The sequence below is a fragment of the Cucurbita maxima genome, unplaced genomic scaffold (genome assembly GCF_002738345.1).
Source record: "Cucurbita maxima cultivar Rimu unplaced genomic scaffold, Cmax_1.0 Cma_Scf00009, whole genome shotgun sequence".
Taxonomy (NCBI): Eukaryota; Viridiplantae; Streptophyta; class Magnoliopsida; order Cucurbitales; family Cucurbitaceae; genus Cucurbita; species Cucurbita maxima.
In genome coordinates, this window is record NW_019272025.1 from 3,298,967 (window position 1) to 3,316,492 (window position 17,526).

At 37.3% G+C, this 17,526-nt stretch overlaps 3 protein-coding genes across 6 annotated transcripts; 1 reads left to right on the forward strand and 2 right to left on the reverse strand.

The window, feature by feature from the left end:
* Positions 1-59: 59 nt before the first annotated feature.
* Positions 60-14,661, reverse strand: LOC111484083 (diacylglycerol kinase 5-like). 4 transcript variants are annotated; one of them, XM_023130529.1, is made up of 14 exons: positions 14,648-14,661; positions 7,265-7,341; positions 6,060-6,275; positions 5,818-5,940; positions 5,587-5,715; positions 5,195-5,280; positions 4,953-5,076; positions 4,064-4,112; positions 3,727-3,809; positions 3,423-3,484; positions 2,514-2,588; positions 1,579-1,666; positions 1,326-1,442; positions 60-691 (listed from the first exon to the last, which is right to left on the reverse strand). In XM_023130529.1, exons 3-14 carry the CDS (start codon positions 6,264-6,266, stop codon positions 368-370), a joined length of 1,467 nt encoding a protein of 488 aa, XP_022986297.1. In that variant the 5' UTR covers positions 6,267-6,275; positions 7,265-7,341; positions 14,648-14,661; the 3' UTR covers positions 60-367. The 4 variants fall into 4 exon arrangements, with proteins under 4 accessions (XP_022986297.1, XP_022986295.1, XP_022986294.1 ...); XM_023130527.1 differs by lacking the exons at positions 7,265-7,341; positions 14,648-14,661 and adding an exon at positions 7,420-7,454 and having other exon boundaries at positions 4,956-5,076; XM_023130526.1 differs by lacking the exons at positions 7,265-7,341; positions 14,648-14,661 and adding an exon at positions 7,420-7,454.
* LOC111484014 (coumaroyl-CoA:anthocyanidin 3-O-glucoside-6''-O-coumaroyltransferase 2-like) lies at positions 8,140-11,431 on the reverse strand. The gene is made up of 2 exons (XM_023130432.1): positions 11,403-11,431; positions 8,140-9,004 (listed from the first exon to the last, which is right to left on the reverse strand). The coding sequence occupies exons 1-2, from the start codon at positions 11,429-11,431 to the stop codon at positions 8,140-8,142; spliced, it is 894 nt and encodes a 297-aa protein (XP_022986200.1).
* LOC111484105 (putative cyclin-D6-1) lies at positions 12,007-13,904 on the forward strand. Its single transcript, XM_023130563.1, has 6 exons — positions 12,007-12,323; positions 12,399-12,485; positions 12,572-12,667; positions 12,738-12,939; positions 13,032-13,162; positions 13,313-13,904. Exons 1-6 carry the CDS (start codon positions 12,084-12,086, stop codon positions 13,583-13,585), a joined length of 1,029 nt encoding a protein of 342 aa, XP_022986331.1. The 5' UTR covers positions 12,007-12,083; the 3' UTR covers positions 13,586-13,904.
* Positions 14,662-17,526: the final 2,865 nt, after the last annotated feature.

A 17,526-nucleotide genomic window follows, 5' to 3' on the forward strand; every position in this document is an offset into this window, starting at 1 on the left:
CATTTATAAAAATTTATGATTAAGACACGAATTACCATTACAGAAATAATGATTCGATCTCTTTAAACTTTTCATCGTTATTAAATAAAGCAATCTCCTCTTACAAATCTCTATCAAATAACCCAATACGAACTATTTGCTTACAAATACCACAATCTGATAGAACAACAAAGAACCCAGAGGATACACATTCTGTTCTCTTGCCATGTTAATGAACTCTTTGATTCACTCTATATATAAATATGCAACATTTATTGGAAATCAAACCGATCACTATAATAAGTACATATGCCCGCTGTTCAATAGCAATAAATGATCATCATTCAGAGAGAGAGAGAGAGAGAGAGAAGATGGTAAATTGTTGTTTTCAACTAAGTTGAGATATATCAACTTCATCTGGAATCTTAAAGGTGGCTGCTGCACCAAATTTCCTGAATTCTTCTCCACCTTGTGTGGAGTCATCTTCACAATCCTCTTCTGAATCCTCATCAATCCTGCTCGGTGTTGAGGGATCATTAACACTTCTTGATATGCAACTATGGGTGGCAAGCATGTTGACTTGGCCAAGATGAGAGATTTCCACCATAACAGATTCATTGGCAGGGAGGGGTTGCTTCCAGGGTTCCCCATCAATTCTCATGAATGTGTGATCTGCTTTACCTTTCTGGAACTCGAACCTGATGCGATGAGCCTTGCACCAATTCAGAGGCGAAGTGTGAGCAAATACAACAGAGACACAGACAAATTCAGAACAATACCTAAACATGAGGATTCTTTTAACTGTAATACTAGGGGGTCATACCTAGCAGTATGCTTCATATTCACATAAATACTAAAAATTGTAAGATTACTATGAACATAGAACATAAATATAATAGTTTCGGCTGTCATGAGCATTTTACCATAACCTATATCCCATATGCTGAAGGTTATGATCCACAACTGTAACACATGGAAATAAACGAATCTTTATCTGCTTTCAAAAGCCTTCATTGGACTTATATAATGAAGTTAGGCTTTACCATAATGTCTACTTTAATTCTAGGCTACATCAATTGATGCCTAATCTTTTACAAAATTCTCAATTTGATTTAAAATCGCTTTCGATTCTTAATTTGATTCAAAATGCTTTCAATTCTCAATTTTACCCTTAATATTTAAATTAATAATATACCAACTTTATGCTAACCATTTTTAACCAAAAAGACTTGAAAGTATATATGTCTTAGTCAATTCGTTGTGCTCAGGTTACCACCTAAACTAAGACTAGCTAATATAGATTAGAGACCCTCTTGTGTCCTCAGTCCTTGATTAAATTTTCTCACCTGCGCAAGACGAGTTCCATGTCCACTGGGAGCAAGCAAAACGAGTCCATGCCAAGCATCCCGAAATCCAACAACCTCAAGAAGGCCATCATCAACGTATGGTGGAGTAAAGTCTCTCTATAAACCACATTTCATGAAGGAATGACATTAGGAACTAAAAGAGAAGCACGTGAAAGTAATTAAAGCATTGCATCAACATCTGGATTCAAATTACTTCAAATCTAAATAGAAAATAAATAGATCGGGAACTAACATCACGCTGCCTCCTGCAATTTGGTGTACCCCATGGATTGAATCCACCGGAAAAGCTGGGCAAGTTAAGGCATACGATTGACCTGATTCTGTAGCACACATCAGGGAACAACATTTCGTAATAAGAAAGAGAAGCACACAGTATCATAAGGAAAGGGTCCTAGACACTACTGAACGTTTGACCACAATTTCATTTTTCGTTTTTTTGTTATACTTGCTCTCCCCTCACAAATTCTTTGGTAATCTTTCCACTTTTTAAAGAACACATTTAAACTCTGAGCCGAATTTAAAAGAATGAAAACAAATTTTGAAAACTACTTTTTTGGTTTTCCAATTTTGGTTTAAAGAACATGTGACAAAAAGAAATCTAGGTTAAAATAGTGCTTATAAGATTGACTTCCAAAATTAGAAAACAAAATGGTTATCAGACAGCATCTTAACCATTATCTAATACCAAGGTGACAGAGGAGGGGTACACTATCTTCTTGCCAGAATAATTAGCAAGACCATATAGACACAAATCAAGTAATACAGTACTAATTAAGAAGAAAAAAGTAGGATGTACGGTGCTTGCTGGTTTCAGTTTCAAATTATAATTTTCAAACAATAGAAGTAGTATTCACAATAAGACATGCAATACTAAAATAAATGAGATGCATCAACACTTCCATACTTGTTCTTCTGCATGCTAAGCAAAAAATTGGAAGGATAAATATATTATAGGCATCAGATAGGTAAAAATGAGAAAAGGGCATGTCATTCGAGAAAAATGGCAATTGAGTACATTGCAGTTCAAAAGAAAATCAGATTAGTGCCAACAGACAAAGACATTATCTGAAATTTGAACAATTTTTTTAATATCGTTCCAAAAAAGAAATTATGTGAAGAAAGTAGAATTGGGTCCAGTAAGTAAATTTGAAAGCTGAAAAACTTTACCCAGGAGGTATAGGCAACGTTTGCCAATCACCATGATGTTTCATGATCTCGACCTTAGCAATTTGAGATATATTCCTATATAGTGACAGGAAACTAGTTAAACAAAGAAAAGGGAACAAACTGAAGGTTAATGAAACATATCATTCTTGTATTCTCTTTTGAAAAAATAAGCAGAAATACCCATTTGTTACATTAAAATTTGAAGGCCTTTTCCATTGTAATCAGAGTTGTGGCGCAATTGCTCTGAACTTGTTAAAGATCATTCTATGGTGACTACCAGAGTTAAAAGACAGGGTAACCCATTCTGTGGTGATTACAAGGAGCAAAAAAAGTGATTTTTTTTTTTTTTTTTTTTTTTTGGGTGTGTGTGGACGCTGTTCAATGGGGTAGTCATTACGATGAATAGATGCATTAACATGTTTTTCCAACCCTCGTTGCTGAAATCAGTAAGAAGCAAAAGGAAAATGAAGACCGCCTATTCTTTCATTGACAGTACAGAATACAGTAGCACGTTTTAGGCATTTAAATGTGAGTTTCAACCAATCTTGGGATCTCCACATAGCAGCAAGGGAGAAACTTAATACAGATGTTAAGCGGCATAGAACAGAAGAAGGCTAAAATATTATGGATCAAGCTAAAACAACTCATTGGAGTTTCTGGAAATAATGAAATCAAATGAGGGAGTGGTTAATGATGAGAGCTGGGATTTGGCAAGATGTTTCAGTGCATTTTGCTAAGTCTCCCAATGGGGAGGCGAAACATTACGGGGGTTGTTGAATGCCTCATGAGGGATGTATTGGAAATTTTGTGTACCTCGTCACGGTTGGTAAGTTAGGTTACTACTTTTCACTATGAAGTACCCCCTCCCCCTCGCACAAAATAAATAAATAAAATCATTTGAGTACGCACATGGATGAAGGATGAAACAAAGGAGCAAAAAACCAGGTGCTGCCAATCTTTGCATAGGTACTCTGGTACACAAATGAGGAGAAAAAGGTTAAATTTTGGTATATGAGCAATACACTATAATAATCAAAGAGTTAAATGTGGTTGACATATTATTTCCAAGAAAGCTTACACGTTGAAGCTCATATTTTGATGTTCAATGTTTTAAAAATCAATTGCGTTCATAGTATCTATTATCTCATATAAAGAAAAGTATGATTGGAAACTAGTCTGCAAGCAAATTCATGAAAACATTTGTAACACTTACCTGATTAACTAACTGATTCTTAAATTTTTCAGGATGCATCTTTCTCTCAGAATGAAAAGCATATGATACTTGAGCGTCCATTCCTGCAATCAAAACGAAGAAACAACTCTCATGTCAGAGACCATTAACAGTTATTTCAAACTAAATTGGAAATTAACAGTATACAAAATTGCAAACAGTAGAGGCCAAATTTGTAGAATAAATTTCCCCATTAAGAGATCATCAAAATAAGGATTTTTCTTTCCGGAAATGATTTAGGACATATCTCCTGTGATGTATTACAAATCTCAGTAACATGTTGAACTTTTATCTAGAACTGTCATGGAAGTAGTCTTACCCATGCTGAAGTAGTTCCAAAATCCCCCACGGAATGTGAGGCATCCTTCCTGAGAATCAAGTAAGTAGTTCAGCACATAAAGAGAGAAGAATATTGACTTATAAAAAACATAGCTGAAGGTGAAATTTCTTCCATAAAATGAGATTAAAAAAAAGAAAAAAGAGAACTTGAGCCCATCTTCCCACAAATAATACTTTTTCTACATGCTGAGTTGAGTGCATAATCTTTATATAGTTTCAGAGTCTACGTTAAAGAATATTGCTAAAAAAAAAAAAAAAGAATGGAACTTATAATTGAAAATGAGCTAAATACTTATGAAATATAATCAAGAGAGGATGACTTTGGTTTCTAATTTATATTTATCACTTGTATCTTTCAATCACACATCATGGTTCAGTTAAAACTGCTCATTTCCAAGGACGTACAGCGAGTATTTATCAAGTCTTCTGTAATCTAAGCTCTTCATAAATACGAACTCTATTCAAGACTAGTTCCAAAATAGCATACTTGAACAGAGTGAAATCTAGCCACCACTTATCCAATACTATTGTTCTATAAGTTCCGTCAAAATACATCATTGCTCCTGTCTTGTGTTCTGAATTGCTAACTCAGCTATAAAGTACCTTTTGAACAACTTAACTTCAACCTCAAGTATGACCATGTAGTTTTGCAGGTGTTGAAATAGGCAGCTAAAATTTTTTCAGATAAGAGGCAGGCGGATAAATTAACCCGGTAAGTAACTACTTAAGATGGTGATGAGTTGCTTCGCATGCAGGATTCCTTGAGAGAAAACAATATAATCGACTAAGATTTATTAGAACATCAAAATACTCTTTTATATCAAAATCTTATACAAAAAGGGAATGTGTTCCACATAGTATGTTGTTACCACGTTGTGTTCATCACCCTCGGTGACCCGATGAAATGCATGCAGGGAATGTGGCAATTCAAGAGGAGCAATAGGATCACATGAGCCTTCTGCTGGAGCTTTCATCCTCATCAGAATATGCCAACTGTCATACAACAATAACATGATCCATTACAGCTTTGGATTATGATAATGTAGAGTTTATGACGAGCACATACATATGCAAACATGTGTGTGTCAGCCTTTCTATCCTGTTTTCTTACTTGTCAATTTTCATTTCCTTTGCTTTCAGGACTTGATCTAAAAATGAAATCACAGCGTTAAGGTCTGTTCCAGGATTCCTCTTTCCCTGAAATTAGGAAAATATTTTTGTTTCAAATTCTTGTGCTGCCTGATAATAATATCAGGAGGATATTAAACATTATATCGATGTCAGTGGCTGATATCAAACTAAAATGCACAGTTTTCACAGAAATGCATTCATCCTTCAAATGCCTATCAACAAGGTTTTCGACAATACCAACATTCTAATCAATAATAAAGCAGCAATCAAATATATGAACTCTGTTTTCAATTATATTTGCTCAACGTCCTTTGCAATGCTACCATGTTAATATGGTAACCAGAAAGTGTGAAATAATTTTAAAAAAATTACCCAACCAAATGCAAAAGGAAGATTGTTTCCAGTTCCTAAGGGTACTGTAGCAATTGGAGGTGAATAAGATAACTTAAGATCGCAAACAACTCCAAGAAGCCAACCAGCTGTTCCATCCCCCCCTGCAACCTGAAAGATCAAATGCGTTGAGGATGGAATTTAACAGTGTATATTGCTAAATCAAAGAATTTTGAACTTGGCGTAAATATTGGAAAGCACATCAGAACTCACTATTAGTCGCAATCTCTTCTGAATTTCGACTGCAATTGCATCGCCATTAAGCTTAAGTTTTTCAAGGTTCAAGAAGAATCTGCGCAGCACCGCATCAGGAGCTTCTTCCCCCAAATCAAAAACCTTACAATTAGTCAGATAGAAGTCAACCAACCGTAAATTCGGTAATCTCCTATATAGGTCCCGAAGGCCGACAAAGTACATCTAAAACACATCTAAAACCTTTGTGACCAAAAAACCACCTGTTTCTCATTGAGAAGAGAACGATATGTGCTAAGGAGACTGCCACCAAGCTGACCACCACTTCTGGAGTTGATAAATACTAAAACAGGACAATTGGGAACATAAGGAACGCTCTCAACTTTAGCTTCAGCTTCAGGTCGGAGTATGTAATCAGGGATGAGAAAATTCTTAAAGAAATCGGAATCAAATTGGAAATTTGTCGCCATTGCTTCGAACTGCATCATTGCACGATTTGCATCATCATCAAAAAAAAAATTGGGAAAGTGTCCATAAATTTATACTCATAGTAAAATGGGCATCATGAGTCTGATTTATGCAGACAACAAAGCAAAATAGATATCCTTAAATCACATAAATCAATGAATTGCAAAATTTTTGGAATTAGTAGGTTATGTGAATACCAAAGGTTTCTCAAGATAATACCATTCTACACTAGTAGCATGAATCATTTGGGAACAAAAACATAAGAAAATAAAATAAATGAAACTTCATCCCATCACTTATTCAGTCCCCAAATAAAGATTATAGATGCCAATCATTGTGATCAGTTGATCAGTACTCCACAAATCTTCAATATCAAATGCAATGAATCATGAGTAGCAGGTTAGGTATAGATTCTTAACCGATTTCAGAACTCTAAAAATAAAATAAAAATTCACAAGGGTAACGCTTTCAGAGAAATCCCCGTGATGAATTGCCAATTAAGCACAAAAATTGCAAGTCAACATATACGTTAACGACATTATAGATTACGAATGCTACATGTCCATAATTGTACAAGATATTAACATTACATACAAATTACACGAAAAATCTCAGCTCGGCAGCAATGAATCTTTCAAAGTGGGAAAATGGCCCATTCGAAAAGCGAAATAGACAAAATTCAGAATATTCAAGACGTTAAAGCATCAAAAAGCGCAAGGAATATCTCTGATCCGTAAAGATCATTATGCCCCCCCTCTCCCCTCCCCCCAAGGAAAAAAAAATCAGGTGGAAATTCAAATTCCAGAGTTAAACAATTGCAGAGAAGCAACAGATCAACGAAACAGAAAAATTCTACTATTCTGATTCTCTGTCTTCCCCGTCGGCGCCTAGAAATGCCCGTAAAATACCAGAAGAAGCAAAAAAAAACAAACAATATAGAAATCTCCGAAAAGAGAATCAGAGAAAAGGCTGCGGAGCAAATAAAAAAGTTCGAACTAACCCGGAAAAGCCACCGGAAAACCAAAGCGTTGACGGAACAGAATTAAAGAAATCTTAAACACCTCTCTCCCCAGTGGGCTGAAAAACATACTATATATATATATAAACGGAGAAAGTGGAGGGAAGGGAAGATTCAGAAAGGCGCGTCGCCATTACCTGTTTCGGATAGTTACACATCCATCTCCAGCGCGCTCATAATTTCTTCAGTTAACTTAAAAAAAAAAAAGAAAATATTCATATTCCAGTTAACATTTACGCCGCGTGGACTTCACTCGCCAAGCAAAACAATTAAATAATTATCTAACAAAAAAAACTAATACCAAATAACGTGTTAAAAAAAGTATTATTAAATAAGTTGTTAAATTAAGAACAGAAATTGGTTTGTTTTTTACATTAATTTTTTTTTATTGTAGTAATTTAGAAAGGAGTTTGTGTAATTAACAACAATAAATCTTCCCCGAATTACTTCATTTATTATTTTTATTCAACATAAATTACTTTTCACCTTAAATTCCATTGCCGTCATATCAACTATTTATTTTATTTTTTATTCCAAAAGTCTTTTTTTTTTAGTTCCACTTAGGTAAATGTTATTTTGTTTACTTTCATGCAAGTTGTTAGATGAACCGGACTCTCCAATATAGTATGATATTGTTTTGAATAAAATTATGAGAGTGGAAAAAAAAAAAGAGAGTCGAGGTTTGATTAAGGGGAAGCGTACTTAGATGATTAAAGTCCCGCATCAACTAATTTAGAGAATGATCATCTGTTTATAATCAAATAATACTCTCTTCACTGTTGTGAGACCTATGATAAGCTCAAAGCAAAGTTAAGAGGCCTCATATTCAAAGTGGACAATATCATACTATTATTATGTCATGAGCAACCGAGAAGCTTTAGATTTTGTTCCCACACGGCAACAAAGCTAGCCATATGAGTCGAACCCAGACCCAACCCAACTTCAATGCCACCATTTTCATTCCTGGATTCTCCTATAGAAAACAACCTCCCACGATCAACTTGAACCACCTCGGTCTTTATGGGCCTCCCCCACCCAAAACTGGTGTCATACGCGCCCAACCTCGGCGACCCAACGGCGCAAAGCATAGTTCCACGTTCAACAAATTCCTTCCACACGGTCGTCTCCGCCATTGCGTCTTTCAAAGTCTCTTTCTTCACTTCTCCCACTCTTTTCTCGATCGCTTTCATTGCCACAACTAACCCATTTTCCCCCAAAAGCTCACTCTTCTCTACTGTCGTAAGGCAAAACGCAAAGCAATTCCCAAAATACTCCGCTGGGATTCGATACCCAAGTCGTTCGTTACGGCAATTGGCTGTGAACGCGAAGCAGCACGCTTCATCCTCTGCACCACAGCCGCCACTGATTAACTCACGCGACATAATGAAACTAACCCAAACCACAGAGCATGTCACTACAAAACTCGAAAATTGGGTCGATTTGGTTATCTGGGAATTCGCCCAATTTTTTAGTCTCGAGATTTGGGGTTTGGACAGCGAGAAAGTTGCTCGAACCTTGTCGCTTAAACGCTGACTGATGGGCTCACTATCAAGAAAGATGGGTTCAGCAACGCTCCAGTGATGTCGGAGAAAAGCGGATTCGAGTCCTTCTGGGTCTTGCACGACAGTCCGATCGTGAGACGGCAGTGGACCATTAAGGCCATTTCCAGCAGAGATGGACGCCCAGGATCTGATGAAATGATGGACTGTATTGGATGATGGACTGTCAATAGATTGGCAAATCCTTAAATGTCAAACAAAGGACTCCAAAAGGAGTCAAGCCTCCTCAAAGGTACGAAGGCAGTCAAAAATTGTGGAATAATTATAAACACGGACCAACTAAATTTTTTATTTTGTATTTTTTGATGGCCATTAACCCAACCTAAAAATGGTTGAGTTCCGAAATTTTTTGAATTGGAGGGGGTTATCCATTCAACTAATCCAAACTTGTAAGTTGGTCTAAAAAAATTTCTCAACCCAACTCGAGCCATCGAGCCCTCAAAATCGTCATTCGTATCATGTACAACTTCTAATCCAATCCATTAGAAATTGAAGTGATTCATGATTGGTTTTGGTTTTGGTTTTGGATGTGGAGGCCCAATTGGTGAAGCCATGACGATCCAAATACCAAAAAAAGCAGACGGCATGGACATGGATAAGTGTAGGTGGTTGAAAGAAGCTTAAGTGGTGTCTTTAACGACATCTGTGTACTATGTCTCCTTGACCATTCTTCGACACCTCTCTTTCACCGTCGAATTCTTCAGGTCCTCTCCATTGCTTTCTATTTTTGTCTTTCAACTCTACAAAAGCTCCATGCATGCTAACGTAATTCTTACCATTTTACTTGACATCTAAAATCAGAGTAAAAAAGGAATACTTGAATAAACCTGTGAAATTCTATATCGATTAGATAGGGGAACGAAACATTCCTTATAAGGGTACGAGAACCTCTTCTTAGTAGACGTGTTCCAAAACCATAAGACTTACGACAATACGTAACGGATAAAAGTGGACAATATCTACTATAAGTGAACTTGAGTTGTTACAAATAACGTCAGAGCCAGACATTACACAATGTGTCAGTAAGAATGTTGAGCCCAAAAGAAGGTGGATTATGAAGCCTCTCCTTAGTAGACACATTTCAAAATCGTGAGTCTAACAAAGCTATGTAACGGGCCAAAGTAAATAATATTTATTAGTGGTGAGCTCGGCCTATTACATAACCAAAAAGTTACTATCTATACTAACAAAGTGCACATTCTGTTTTGGTGACTCAATAATAGGAACTTCTTCATAGTTAAACGTATTTTTCTAGAAATTTTTCTAAGATACATGTGAGTGAGAACAAAACATGTTGGAAAGACTCGGTGTTGATATGTGGGGATAGTGTTCATTCTTAAGAAGCGAGGAATAAGTAACAAAACCATATCGTGAGAATGCAGGAGAATGTCGAAGTCATATGGTGCTGAATCCGTATTTTAAATTCTAGATAAGTATAGGTTTAAAAAATAATAATGGTAGTAAAAGGGGAGACATAATAATTAAGATGGGAGAAAAATAATGGTGGATGTGGGTATTAATGTGTGTTGGTTGGGAGATAAATGTATGTATGTATGTATGTATTTATTTGACATATTTTAAAAAATAGGAAAAATAATTGAAATTATGAATGATGGTGTATGGTGCATATGGGGGGTTTGGCGTGAAATACCCACTCATAAAATCTGTCACATTCAATTTAAAAATGCTTTACCATATACTATATTTATATTTATTTACCCATTTATAAAAGATTTTACAATTTAAAAATTAAAGGAGAAAAAAAAAAGAAAAAAAAAAATAATTTGGTCTCTTTACACTTTCTCTTAAATCAATGCAGAGAAAGAAGGATAAATCCCCTCTAAAGTGGTCTGGTCAATCTTTAAATCATTATACGAGATATTGGAATGTTCTTATCTGCCTGATCATCGTTTGAATTGAGAAAGGATTCGACCGAAAATAAGAGAGGGAAGGTGGGATTATATTTGTGAGATCTTGGAACGAAATATTATTAGTGAAAATGTGAAAACCTCTTCCAAATAGATGCGTTTTCAAAACGTTGAGAAGAACCTTTTGAAGGGAAAGTACATAGAGAACAATATCAGTTAGCGGTAGGTTTGGACTGTTACTTTTGTGCTTGGTTTGAAAGGAAAGAGTTGACTGTGGGAATCCAATGAAATTTTGTGGTCGATAATAATGGAGGGTCGGTTGGTCATAATTAATTTCCATAATAAATGGGGTTTCATTTTAGTTTTAAACATAAAACCACCAAGGATTAAGGGCATAAATATGTGATTAAAATATGATGCCTTTTGTCCTTTGGAAAGTTCCAACACATTCATGTCCTAATCCTACTTAATTATATTCCATAATCTATGTGCAAAAGGAGGCTTCTCAATTTCATCATTTAACTTTATGCACACATTAATTCACTCATTTTTTTTTATATATTTATTTTCATAGTTTTAATACGCGTATGTTCGGAAGAAGTTTCCACACCAGTCTTACTGATGTGGGTTCTCACTCCACTCCCTTGAGAGGCTTCCACACCTGTCCAATTGAAATGATATTTCACAACCTACTTCGTGGACCCAACATCTTCGTTGCCCATCCTCTTAAGAGGTTTTCGCACCTGTCCATCCGACGTGAGATCTCACAATCTACTTTCTTGAGAGGTTTCCGTACCTGTTCAACTTAAGTGGGATCTTACAATCCACTCTTCTTAGGAGGTTTCCACATCTGTCTAACTGAAGTGAGATATCACATTTCACAACTTTGGGCTTGTCCTTTCTAGCTACCCCTTTGAGAGGTTTGCGCACCTATCTAACCAATCTGTGATCTCCCAACCCACCTCCTTGAGAAGTTTTCACATCTATCCAACTGAAAGTAAGATCCCACAATCTACTCCCTTGGGCCAAGTGTCCTCGTTGGCCACCCTCTTGAAATGTTCTCGCACTTGTGCAATCAATATGGGATCTCATGTCCTTGCTGACACACCGCTCGGGTCAGACTCTAATACTAAGTAAATATTGTATGTTTTGCTCGGTTATGGATAAAAAAAAAGTATTATTATTATTTAAAAATTTAAAAAGTATATATATATATATATATTTATAGTTTTCCATTTTCTTCCAATTTTGGTTCCCAATAACAAACTACCAAGCAGGGAAGGAGTAACATTGAAGTCTCCTCTAACTTCTTTTAAGAAACAGCGAAACCTCTGCTTTTTCTCATCATCACTTCCTCTTCTTCTTCTTTAAACCATGCCTTCCCTCTTCTACCACCACTCTCTCTCCCATTCAACATCTTCCCTTCTCTCTCTCTCCATGGACTTCGATCTCGAAAACCCATTGACCCATCTCCACGACCCTCACTCCTCCGACGCCGCCACTCTCTTCCTCATCGAGTCCGATCACATGCTCTCTCCAACCTACCTCCACACCCTTCATTCTACTCCTTCCGATTCCTCTGTTCGACGGGACACCATTTCTTTCATCTCTCAGGTAACCCATTTCTTCTTCTGTTCTTTAACTCCTCCAAATGGGTTTCTTTCCCCTGATTCTCTCTGTTATTTGCAGTGCTGTTGTAGCTGTAACATCGATCCACACTTGTCGTACCTTGCCGTCAATTACCTCGATCGCTTCTTCTCCTTCCAGGGAGTGCCGGTAATGTCTTTTCACTGAAACTAAAACAGAGCGTTCGTTCTTCACCTGTTTCCCCTGTTTTGAAAATCGTTGTTCGTTATTTACAGCAACCAAAGCCATGGGTCTTGAGGCTTCTTGCTGTCTCTTGTGTTTCTCTCGCTGCCAAAATGAAGCAAACAGAGCACAATCTCTTCGATTTTCAGGTATTATTGAACAAGTAGGCAATACCCAAATGGCAAATCCAGAGCTAACTCTGTTTTTTTTCTGAAACAGGGCAATGAGTGCTTCATCTTTGATCCGCAGACAGTACACAGAATGGAATCTCTCATCTTGGGAGCTCTTAAATGGAGAATGCGCTCCATCACTCCCTTCTCCTTCGTCCCTTTCTTCATTTCCCTCTTCGAACTCAGAGACCCACCATTGTTGCAAGCTCTCAAAGGCAGAGCTACAGAGATCATCTTCATATCTCAAAATGGTAATGAATTAAAAATCTAAAAAAGGAACTTTTTTCCTTCACATTCTTGGTGCATCAATCAACAGACATTGCGTTTGCTTCTTTGTTCGTAGGGATTGAGCTTTTGGAGTTCAAGCCATCAGTAATTGCAGCCTCTGCTCTGCTCTCCGCTGCACACGAGCTCTTCCCAATCCAATATCCTTGCTTCAGAAAAGCAATTCTCAACTGTTCATACGATAATAAAGTAAATACCCCACTTTCCTCTTTTTATGTTAAAATTCATTAAAACAGAGAGACAGAGAGACAGAGAGAGGAGAATGCAATAAATGCAATCTTAAATTAGAGAAATATATAATTGGGAGATTGTGATTAAAAAGGACTGCGGGTGGTGCAGGAGGAGGAAGAGGAAATGTTGGGGAGATGCTTCAAGGCAGTGCAGGAGATAGTAATAAATGGGTACGAAAGAGGAGGATTGGATATAGAACAGAGGTCGGACACGGCGGCCAATGTGCTGGACCACCATTTCTCGAGCTCTGAAAGTGAAAACACGTTCATGGGCACATCCTCCTCCTCCGCCGCCGTGACGAACAGAGCAGATAAGGATGGGAAGAAGAGAAAGGTGGGTGTTAGGCAGAGCAAGAATGAGAGGTGTATACAGCACTGTTGATGAGACGACGATGAGGATGGCAATGGCAGAATAGTTTTGGTTTGTTTGGTTTGGTATTGTATGTATGTAATGTAATGTGTAGAAGTATGGGGCAATCAGGGGAAAAGAAGGAATTTGTGTTCCTTTTTTGTTGGGTTTATTAGGACCAAAGAACGACAAAACATAGCTTTGAAGTGGTGAGGCCGTTGTGGTGGTGGTGGTGGTCGTTGGGCGTTGGATTTGTGTTTTGGGTTTTAGTGTGGTTTCTGTCGCTTAGTTTTCTAGCACAGATTAACTCTATACTTTATATACCTAATTCAATAATTTCTTGTGCTTTCTTATACACTTTTTTGACTAATCCTAAAGGGAGACGAGCCGACAAAATTGAGAATCACTGTTATAAATATTATCCGTTTTAGTATGTTACGTATTACCATTACGCATCTACTTGAGAGAGGTTTCCACACCTTTATAACAAATGCTTCGTTCTCCTCTCCAACTATTATTGTATCTCACAATCCACCCTATTGGGGGCCAGTGAATCGTCAGTGTCAAGCTTTGATATCATTTGTACCGTCCAAGCCTACCTCTATTAGATATTGCCCAATTTGACTCATTATGTATCTCTGTCAGCCTCATAATTTTAAAACATGTATACTAAGGAGAATAAATATTTCGTTCCACTTTTCAATCGATGTTGCATCTCACAATCCACCTCTTGGGAGCTAACGTCATTGCTAGCATACGATGCAGTGTTTGGCTCTGATAGCATTTGTAATTGCCCAAACCCAGGTAGATATTTCCCTCTTTGGGCTCATTATGTATTGCCATCCGCCTCAGTTTTAAAACATGTCTATTAAGGAGATGTTTCCACATTCTTATAAATAATGTTTCGTTCGTCCCCTCTAATCGACGTGGGATCTCACAAATTCAAAAATATTACATGTTTGGTAACCCATTTGATGGCCCCTATGATGAGATTTCCCTATCAAGCATATAATAAGAACATGCTTTTATTACGTGGGACAGTTGAGAGGGGCGATAAAAGAAGGAAAGAGAGAGAGATAACATTCAAATTAAAACTTGATACCAATGCTATTATTACATGGATATTCAAAACCCTAAACCCTAAACTTTTGATATTCAAAAAAGGAGACGACTTTAGCTTAGATTTAGGTTCCAAGTCCTATAATGTGTCGTGTTTTACTTTAAACTTAGTTGGGTCCTCCTCCAAATGAGTGGCTTTCTTTTGTCTTTCAAAATTCATCCACTTACCCTTGGCTTCTTTAGAGTGAACTTCACGTCACAACAACGAGTTTATGATATTAAACATGCCTAAACTATTATTAAGTTCATGATCACACGCATAAATAACATATGGTTCAAAGAAGAAGATGAAGCTTAGTCATTAATATGAGTATCTTGAGGTAAGACAATAATGGCATAGGATTGGTAGGGATAATAAGTAGGCATGTGAAAAGAATCCATTTTTGTGCATGAGACACTCATAGAGTAGACATAATTACTTAACAAAAGGGGGAAAACAATAATGTAGTTTGAAGAGACAGAGTTGATAGTAGTGAGACCACTTAAAAAGTTGGAGAGTTTGGATTGTTGCTTCGATTTTGTGTAACACAAAAAAGGTAAGAACGCTCTCGTAATATGAATGAGTAGATAATGGGTCTCTGTGTTTATAGCGTAGAGTCGTTGTAATGATTCAAACCCTCTATTAGTAGATATTTTCTTCTTTTGATTTTTCCATCCGGACTTTTCCTCAAGGGAAAGGTTTCCATAGAAAATGATAATGAGTTTATAAGTAAGGAATATATTCATTTTTTCGAGAACTCCAGAGAAGGAGTCGAGTCTCAGTTTAGGGAAGGCTGTTTGAGGGCTCCATAGATCTCAGAGAGAGGCTCTATAAGGTACTTTGTTCGAGGAGAGAATTGTTGAGTATGGTTAAGAGGAAGTCCTACATTGGCTAATTTAGGAAATGATCACGAGTTTATAAGTAAGGAATACATCTTCATTGGTACGAGGCAAAATCATGAGAGCTTGTGCTCAAAGTGAAGAATATCATACCATTGTGGAGAGTCCCGTATCTAACCGCTCCTGTTCCATTGATGCGTCGTAGTTTCTGAGCAAAGTCACATGCAAACCGAGAGAGAGAAAGAGAGAGATGAACGGCCATAAAAGGGGTTTGGTTTGGATTGATATCAAGGGTGATGCTGCATCCAAATGTTTCATAAATGCATGGAGGGGCTGTGCAGATGGTCTATACCTAACTATATGCACCCAAGCTTCTGTTCTCTCTTTAATAGCCGAAACCCAGAATGTTGGCACCAGTTCGCACAAAAAAGGAACCCTACATATCTATAAACAACCCCATGCTCCCTCCTTTCCTTCCTGCCTATATATTCATTATCCTATTCTCACTCGAGTTCTTGCTCGTACACTATCCAGTATTTGACTCGATTTTAAAATGTAGGAGAGATTTACACACAGATCTCACAATTCACACTCTTGGGACAAGCTTTTAAGAAGATGTTTCAACACGATTGTAGTTTTGTTCCTGTGAATGTTTGATTAATCCACCACACCTAAATGGTGTGAAAGTTATCTTATTTATAATCAAATAAATTACAACGATATGGAAATAGTAATAAATAGAAATAACAATAAATGGAAAGATACCTATGATAATAAGGCAAATATCTAATATTTGCCTTATAATAAAATATCAAATATAATATATATGGTAAACAATAATTTATTACTAAATATCCTTAACACCCCACCGCAAGCTAAGCGTCGGATTTAAACGAACGTGAAGCTTGAATCTGAAAAATTCAAAGAGGTTAAGAAACACTTTTCATGAAGATGCTAACAACCCGGTTCTTGGCCATCAAAAATTGCAGAGGGATCGCCGCTCAGCGGCGATGCTGCCTTGGTTTTGGCGAGAATATGTCTAACCCATGAAGAGGGATTGTCGCTTAGCGACGATGCTGCCTTGGCTCTGATGAGAATATTTCTAACCCCAAGAAGTAGAAGGGGAAACCTAGAGCAAGGGACAAAGACAATGTTGAAGCCGGAAGAGTCGCCACATTGGGCGAAGGAGCCAATTTTGGCGAGAAGGGCAGTCGGAAGAGTCGCCTCACCGGGCGAAGAAGCCAATTTTGGCAGGAAGGGCGGCGGCAACTTGGTTGGCGAATAGGCCAGTGCGGCACCCAGATTCCAAAGGTAAATCTCTGCAAAAGGTTATAGGTTTAGGTTAGGGTTTATGTGAAGGATGAAGGTTGATTGGGAAGAAAATGAGAGAGACTATATTGGCCAAGGAGAAAACCGATTGGGTTGGAAAAGGTGAGGTTGTATGTACAGAGTATGACGAAAGGTGATTTAGATGTCAATAGGGTGGAGCCGAAGAGTAATCAATCGGCTCCGACTACGGCAACCATGAAGACTGCCCCTGCGGCGTCAAAACCAGCAGGGGTGGTGGAGAAGAAGATTAGAGGATTCAAAAGCCATTGAAAAGAAAGGATCGGGGTTGTTAAACCGAGAGGGCTCTGATACCATGTGAATGTTTGATTAATCCACCACACCTAAATGGTGTGAAAGTTATCTTATTTATAATCAAATAAATTACAACGATATGGAAATAGTAATAAATAGAAATAACAATAAATGGAAAGATACCTATGATAATAAGGCAAATATCTAATATTTGCCTTATAATAAAATATCAAATATAATATATATGGTAAACAATAATTTATTACTAAATATCCTTAACACCCCACCGCAAGCTAAGCGTCGGATTTAAACGAACGTGAAGCTTGAATCTGAAAAATTCAAAGAGGTTGAGAAACACTTTTCATGAAGATGCTAACAACCCGGTTCTTGGCCATCAAAAATTGCAGAGGGANGAGTATGACGAAAGGTGATTTAGATGTCAATAGGGTGGAGCC

Coding starts and splice junctions, on each gene's coding strand:
- LOC111484083 (XM_023130526.1), bottom strand. CDS start 7,440: ATGTGTAACTATCCGAAACAG. Junction 5,077..5,194: donor AAGGAAATGAAAATTGACAA/GTAAGAAAACAG, acceptor GTTGTATGACAG/TTGGCATATTCTGATGAGGA. Junction 1,667..2,513: donor ACGTTGCCTATACCTCCTGG/GTAAAGTTTTTC, acceptor TGTGTGCTACAG/AATCAGGTCAATCGTATGCC.
- LOC111484014 (XM_023130432.1), bottom strand. CDS start 11,431: ATGGGCAACGAAGATGTTGGGTCCACGAA. Junction 9,005..11,402: donor GAAGATGTTGGGTCCACGAA/GTAGGTTGTGAA, acceptor ATCTATTGACAG/TCCATCATCCAATACAGTCC.
- LOC111484105 (XM_023130563.1), top strand. CDS start 12,084: ATGCCTTCCCTCTTCTACCACCACTCTCTCTCCCATTCAACATCTTCC. Junction 12,324..12,398: donor CCATTTCTTTCATCTCTCAG/GTAACCCATTTC, acceptor TGTTATTTGCAG/TGCTGTTGTAGCTGTAACAT. Junction 12,940..13,031: donor CATCTTCATATCTCAAAATG/GTAATGAATTAA, acceptor CTTTGTTCGTAG/GGATTGAGCTTTTGGAGTTC.